Source organism: Aptenodytes patagonicus, chromosome 1 (assembly GCF_965638725.1).
Source record: "Aptenodytes patagonicus chromosome 1, bAptPat1.pri.cur, whole genome shotgun sequence".
Classification (NCBI taxonomy): domain Eukaryota; kingdom Metazoa; phylum Chordata; class Aves; order Sphenisciformes; family Spheniscidae; genus Aptenodytes; species Aptenodytes patagonicus.
The window spans coordinates 194,796,136-194,802,938 of record NC_134949.1 but is presented as its reverse complement, the minus strand read 5'-3'; the positions used below and the strand labels follow the sequence as shown (position 1 = coordinate 194,802,938).

The 6,803-nt window shown below is 51.5% G+C and overlaps 1 protein-coding gene and 2 non-coding genes across 3 annotated transcripts; all 3 read left to right on the top strand.

Moving 5' to 3' along the window:
- The first annotated feature begins 701 nt into the window (after positions 1–701).
- On the top strand, positions 702–5,003 carry TPT1 (tumor protein, translationally-controlled 1). Its single transcript, XM_076363602.1, has 6 exons — positions 702–811; positions 1,213–1,286; positions 1,716–1,906; positions 2,643–2,748; positions 3,228–3,344; positions 4,775–5,003. Exons 1-6 carry the CDS (start codon positions 784–786, stop codon positions 4,775–4,777), a joined length of 519 nt encoding a protein of 172 aa, XP_076219717.1. The 5' UTR covers positions 702–783; the 3' UTR covers positions 4,778–5,003.
- On the top strand, positions 4,576–4,709 carry LOC143155984 (small nucleolar RNA SNORA31). The gene has a single exon (XR_012994538.1). It is a non-coding gene; the product is annotated as a small nucleolar RNA SNORA31 (small nucleolar RNA).
- Positions 5,004–5,528: 525 nt separating the features above from the next.
- On the top strand, positions 5,529–5,664 carry LOC143155985 (small nucleolar RNA SNORA31). Its single transcript, XR_012994539.1, has one exon. It is a non-coding gene; the product is annotated as a small nucleolar RNA SNORA31 (small nucleolar RNA).
- The last annotated feature ends 1,139 nt before the right edge of the window (positions 5,665–6,803 follow it).

The following is a 6,803-nucleotide window of genomic DNA, read 5'->3' as shown; positions in this document are numbered from 1 at the left end:
GTCACTACAGATGACGGAGATCATAGCGAAACACCCTATAGGTGAGAAGGCAGCAGCTGGAGGCGGTCAGGACAGCCGACAGACACGTTATCAGGCTGTTAATGGAGTGAGCACAGCGAATGACCCAGCGGCACTCCCAACCGCGCTGGGAGACACGCAGCACCGCTTCCTCGAAGTGCCTGGGAAGGGCTCGGAGAGTTTCTCCTTGAAAACCGAGCTTGCGCCAGAGCTGAAGAGCAAGATTCACGCCCAGGTCAGTGGAAAAAATCAGCAAGAGGAAGAAGGCTACAGCCGCTGGGCAAATCTGCCAGTCAAAGTACAGCGAAGCCCACCGCAGCGACGGACCGCCCTCAACCCCTGCCCTCGGCTGAGGGCAAAGAGGGCTGGCCTTACGGCCGCAGCTTCCCCTGCCTCGTCAGCACAGGCATACAGCCCCCTCCCGCCGGCCCGGCTCTACTGGCGTGTGCGGGGAGGCGGTTTGTGCCGCAGAAGCCTTCCCCCCCCCCCGCCCTCAGCGGGCCGCTCTAACGGCCTCGCAACAGGCGCCCCCCGTTACCAACCGCCTCCCGCCCAACGGCCGCGCGGGGGCGCCGCGCGGGGCGGGGGCGGGGGGGAGGAAGGAGGGAGGGGGGAAGGAGGGAGGAAGGAAGGAAGGAGGGCGCGCGTGCGCGATGACGCGCCGGGACGTGCCCGCTATATGAGCTCCGGCAGGCGCTGACTCGGCCCTTTCCGCCTCGCTCCCGCCCGCTCTCGGGTCGCTGCGCAGAGACCCGCGCCGCCGCCATGATCATCTACCGGGACTGCATCAGCCGTAAGGGCGGCGGCGCGGCACGGGGGAGGGCGCCGGGGACGGGAGGGAGGGAGGGAGGGGCGAGCGGGCGGTTGCTCGCTCGCTCGCTCGGGGGAAGCGGCTGGCCGCGGCCTGCGCCCGGCCGCTGGGCCTGACGGTGCCGCGCATGTGCAGTGCGGGCGGCAGCGGCGCGGGGGGGGGGGGGGGGGGGCGGCGGGACGGGACGGGGACCACGGGCAGCCCCGGCCGGGCCGCGGTGCCAGGGCTGGAGCGCCGGGCCCGGGGGTGGGAGCGACGGGAAGCCGGAGAGGAGCGTGGCCCGGAAGGGTGGTGAGGGGAAGGTGGCTGCGGCCCGGCGCGGGGAGGCGGAGGGCGGAGGCTGACGCGGCGGCGCCCGCCTGTGTGTGCCTGTCCCCCCGCAGAGGACGAGATGTTCTCGGACATCTACAAGATCCGGGAGGTGGCGAACGGCCTGTGCCTGGAAGTGGAGGGGAAGGTGAGTGGCCCGCCCGTCCCGAAGGAGGGTGGGGGGAGGCAGGTTTCGCTGCGGTGACTCGGGGCCGGGCCGGTGGCGGAGGCAGGGTTTGGGGAGAGGGGGCAGGCTTCCTTGCGAGGGGCCTGAGAGGGGGAGACCCACCACGGCTTGGTGCCTGTGGCCGGGGCAGGGCTGGCTGCTGCCGCAAGTGGTGCGTGAGAGGGCCCGGGGCAGCAGAGCTGGAGTGCAGCGCTGGCTGTGTAACAAACCTTTAGTCAGGCGCCGGGAGAGGAACCTGGTTTAAGAAGTCTGTGCTCGGGCTGCAGTCAGATTCCTTGTGCTTAACTGTGGCTCTGAAATCATGCCCTGCTGTCAGGTCATAGATGTGTAAGAGCGGTAGCATTAAGATTTTTGCAGAGCCGTTAAGTTTTTTGATGTCTCTAAATCTAGATGGTCACCAGGACAGAGGGTCAAATTGATGACTCTCTAATTGGTGGCAATGCCTCTGCTGAAGGTCCTGAGGGAGATGGAACAGAAGCCACGGTCATAACTGGTGTTGATATAGTAATAAACCACCACCTTCAGGAAACCAGCTTTACAAAAGAATCCTACAAGAAGTACATCAAGGACTACATGAAAGCGTAAGTGTTGGTCGGCTTTGTCTTTAAATGGGATGGCGAAATTGTTAGGTCGCTGAGATTTTTAAAAATGGTGTTGAACCTTGTTCCTAGTAGGTGTTAGTTCTGATACAGGTGCCAAACTGGCTGTGAACTTTGATAATGTCTTAATACTTGGCAAAACTGGAGCTCTAAAGAATTGATACTAGAATATCTAAGTTTATCTTGGCTGAGGTAGAGGACCTGATCATGTGCTTTGGATATTATTTGTAACCTTGCTGTTTTCTTTCTGATTCCTCTATGCCAAACCTTCACGGGGAAGGGGGTGGTGTGGTGAAGAAAGCTTCAGGAAGCTTTTCAAACTTGACAATTTAAATGTCCAATTGTAATGTGTGTGAATGGAAATTTTTGCTAATTCAAGGTATAATTTATGTTGCTCGTGTTTAGTGGGTTAGCATTAAAGGTGAAAACACTTTCTCTGTGATACTGATGGATAGTAGTCTTGATGCTGTGGAAATGGCTTGCTAATTTTTGTCTACCGCTGGCCTGGAAGTATAATGAGCTTGATATGAGTGGCAGGCACTGTTCTGCTAATTCACTAGCAATATTAAGTTAAAACTTGGGGGCTTTGAGAGGGAGAGGGGGGAAAAGCAGCAAAATCAAACAGTTTAACTGCCATAACTCTTTCTGCTGTGATGTGATGCTGTACAGTGAAGTTATTAGGCTAGAACACGTTTTCAGAGCTTTTTTCCCCTTCCAGAATCAAAGCCAGACTTGAGGAACACAAGCCAGAGAGAGTAAAGCCTTTCATGACAGGGGCTGCAGAACAAATCAAACACATCCTTGCTAACTTCAAAAACTACCAGGTAATGAAACTTACGTCTCCTTACAGCAGTATTGCAGTGATACAAGCTGCAATTGGTTCATCTGCTGAACTAGCTTGTGGAGGGTTTTGAGGGCTCCTGTTGTGAGGATGTCTAGCTTACCCTTCTCTGAGAGTTTTAGGGGCTCTGAGAGTCAGGAAGGAGAAACAGTGAAAGGCTCTTAGGTGTTTGGGGGTTTCATTTCAGCCTGCAACACTTGTCTTTAACTCTGTGGTTCCTAAATAGTGATAACTACTTGAAAGATGGATCACACTGGCCCCTGCTGTGTCTTGCTCTGCTGTTCACAGCAGTGTGGTAAAGTTATGTCGTACTAAAATGGACAAGCTGCAGAAAGCAAAATCCCTGCAGCTGGTCAGGGAGACCTTTAAACGGAACTAGTAGATGTTACGGCTTTCTTGTATAAAAGGCACTTTGCCCTGGTAGTAGCTCATTAAATGTCTCAGTAACACATTTCTCTGAAGTTCTTTGTAGGAGAGAACATGAATCCAGATGGTATGGTGGCTCTCCTGGATTTCCGTGAGGATGGTGTGACCCCATATATGATTTTCTTTAAGGACGGCTTAGAAATTGAGAAATGTGTAAGTACTGACCTGAATAGGATGAATGTGCCTAACTACATGATTAGCTCTTTCAGTGTATCACTTGTTCTGTCGTATCCCTGTTGAGCAGTAACTGCTAGTTTAAAGTTCATGTAAGTACGGCTAACTGCTGCTTCGTATTATACAAAGTGGCTGAAACTTCCCTTGTATACTATTGAATCATACTCCAAGGGGACGTAGTTTCACTGCAATGATTCATTGTGACTTAATGGCTAAGAAATGCAGAAGGAATTGCCTTGGTGAGACGTGAGTAATTGGTAATGGCTTTAAACTATTCGATCACAGACAACGTCCTCTGAAATGGAGCACTTCTACTTTGGATCCCTCTTGCAGGGGTTAATTCTGAAGTACCTTACATGGTCACGTTTCATCTTCTTTCACTTAATCTGATGCCCTTATTTTGTTATGCAAGAACCATCTGTTTGAATATTGCCCTAAATTTGGGAACACGATAATACTTGACTGAGTGCTTAACCTTATTCTATCTGGAATCTCCAACTGCCTGAGCTCAGGCAGCTCCTGTGGTCTGCTTTCTCTTTAGTTACTCCGGGTTGGAATGTGGCTGCAACAAAACAGTATTTGGATCCCAACACTTGCATTTTTTGGCTTACTCCAAGAGCTGTGGAATCCATTGCAGGCTAGCAGTGTGGGATCACCAATTGCTTTGCCCAGTCATTGCGGACTTACGAAGGCTGTTTATAGCCAGCTAAATTTATCTGTAAAGCCTCTTACAGGCTTTCTGGTATGCAAGTCATGTAAAGATGAACCAACTCCTAGCGTGGAGCAGTAGCCCAACTAGAGGAACACTTTTATTGGCCCAGACTTACCACTGCCTGCAGCCTGACTGAAGGGTGATGTCTGTCCTGGACCCCAGAACAGGCAGTCATCTGGAAGGTACCTCCTCTGAGCAGAAGCTTGTCTGCATCTCCCCTACGTGGGCAGACCTTTTGGATGTGTAATTCGGATAACCCCATCTACTTCAAGATGGGGTAAAAGAACAGTAGCAAGGCGTTGCGGTGGGCAAAAAAACTGTTCCAGCTCTTGTAAGAGACAGCACGTACATGGTAAGCTTTAGTTCTGGTTTAGGCCATGCTCTTACGTGAGAGGAAATCTGAAACTTGGTGTGTCAAGCAAAAAGGGTGTGAATGAGCATCTTGTTGGGCTTGCTCAGCAGCTGATGCCAGTTGCTCTGTATGATCGTAGAAAAGATCAGCATCCTCTGATAGACCATGAGCACTTGTCCTGTTGCTCCCTGGTTTGCACTAAGATGCAAAAATAACTTCCTTGCGCTTTCTGCCTGCCTGCCTGACTGTGGCAGCTCAGATTGAATTGGGGAATACACAAATAAGTTACAGAAACTTGCCCTGACTGTCATGACCTTGAACTAACGCTTGCTACTCTTGTTTCAGTAACGAATCAAACAGTATGGTTTTGGACCACCTGTCTTCATAGCTGGCTGCTGTTTCTTCTTCATCGGCACACCACCAGGAATCGGCAATGTCTAACAACTGGACTGATGTCATCTTGAGCTTTATTCACTTATTTTGACCCTGATTTGGAGTGGAGGCATTGTTTTAAAAAAGAAAAAACCAAACATCTGTCATGTAGGTTGTCTAAAATAAAACTCATTTAAACCCATTCTAGGTGATGCCTTTTGGTCTAGTGTGTTTCTTAGGGTGACTTGCAGGAGAGGCTGCAGCAAGATGTTTGTCCAAGGATTTGGTACTGTCAGTAGTATAGCCTGGTCTTAGCGCACTACAACTTGATTGTCTCCAGACAGACCTCACGTAGTTTCTACCTGTGGCGTTGGAGTACAAGAGCAGGCTGAGGGGAATAAGGCAAAGCTCAAGAAACGTCATCGTAGTGGAGTGGACCTTCTTCATCTTTCATGATTGCACAGAGACTTCTGTCTCTGGAAGATAACCAAAATTAAACAGAATGGAATATGTGCTACTCAAGCTGAGTGCTGGCTGAGCTGCTTTGTCAGACGAGGATACTTGAGTCTGTTCTCAGTTGTAGTACGACTTCAAGATTAAGGTAGGAGGATGGATGGAGCATTAGTGTAACGCCAGCACTCTGTCTGAGCCCAGGTAGTGGGAACATTGTGGGGAGGGGGTGGAATTGCTAGGTAACTTCTGTTCCTGCTGTGTTCCTCGTTAGGAAATGCATCTGTTTGACAGACCTGGAGCAAACAGCCATTGCTTCTCTGGTTCTTGCTGAGATGCAACAGTAACGGGTTCCTTGCGCTTTCTACCTGCCTGACCTTGTGGCAGTCTGGATTGAATAAAGGAATACAGGTGCCTTCACAGGGCCTCAGCTGGGGCAAGGGGGTTTATGTTGCTGCTGATGACAACGTGGTTGGTTGTGTGTGCCTGACCAGGGATGTTGCCTTGGACTGCAAGTCATTGACTGTTACAGGTATAGGAGGTTAAGGTGCCTGAAAGGGGAGGGCATGACCCACTTGCTAGCTGTTGATCTGTGAGGCCTTGGGCCTCCACTTCAGCCGAGATGCCAAAACTCTGCTCTCTCGTGTCAGGTTTTGGCCCCTGGTGCCGGAGGGCTGAGGTGGAGGCAGGTTTCTGCAGGGGCGAGATAAGATGCGGCAGCGGGATGGGAGGAGCGAGATACTGTCTGTGGAGGTGGGAGTGGAGTGTGCCCTAGTTATCTCGGAGGTTCCTGTCTGGTTTAAGCACACCCTATTTCAGTTCTGTGGGAACTTCATTTACATATCTGTATTTTTAGCTCTCCCAGGAAAGGGTCTTGGGCCAGCTGCGCTTCTGGCTGAGGTACAACTTTGGTGTAATCTGAGCAATGTAAATTAATGCCCCTCTGCCTTCGCCCAATGGGGCTGAAAGGCAGGGAGGCAGGTTCAAAGTCTAAATAAAATCACTGTGAGCCAGCTCTTGCTTTCTTTGTAGAGGATTTTTTAAATGGGGCCGGGTGAGGATGCACTCTCAGCATTCCTGTTGCATCTTTGTTGAAAACTGGGAGCCTTAAAGGAAGGGGAGAGTAAGCACTTGCTTAGTTTGGGACATTTGCTCCTCAGTGGAGTAAGTTTAGTGTGGGCAGGGCAGGGCTCACATGGCCATGCAGTCCCTGGTACCCCTGGCTCCCGCTTCCAGTGAGTCAAAGTGTTCAAAGCAGAGCTGGGATGTGGGGGTGAAAACAGCTCTTGCCAAGCAGCCAGGCACAGGGTAGTTACGCTGAGGCTGGGGACCCTGGGCACAAGCCTGGAGCAAATTGCTGTGTGGCAGCTGCGTACAAATGATGAGGTGCTGCTTTGAAAAGCAGGTGCTTAAAAGCATGATGCACACAGCCTTGCTGTTGGGTTGAATGGCTCGTGGCAAATTGCGTGTTGTCCTGTCTGTACTCCAGGCTAATCGGGATATTTAGTTGGTGCGCGCAAACATGCCTAACTAGAGGGTTACATGCTCCTGT

Coding starts and splice junctions, on each gene's coding strand:
- TPT1 (XM_076363602.1), top strand. CDS start 784: ATGATCATCTACCGGGACTGCATCAGCC. Junction 1,287..1,715: donor GCCTGGAAGTGGAGGGGAAG/GTGAGTGGCCCG, acceptor CTCTAAATCTAG/ATGGTCACCAGGACAGAGGG. Junction 1,907..2,642: donor ATCAAGGACTACATGAAAGC/GTAAGTGTTGGT, acceptor TTCCCCTTCCAG/AATCAAAGCCAGACTTGAGG.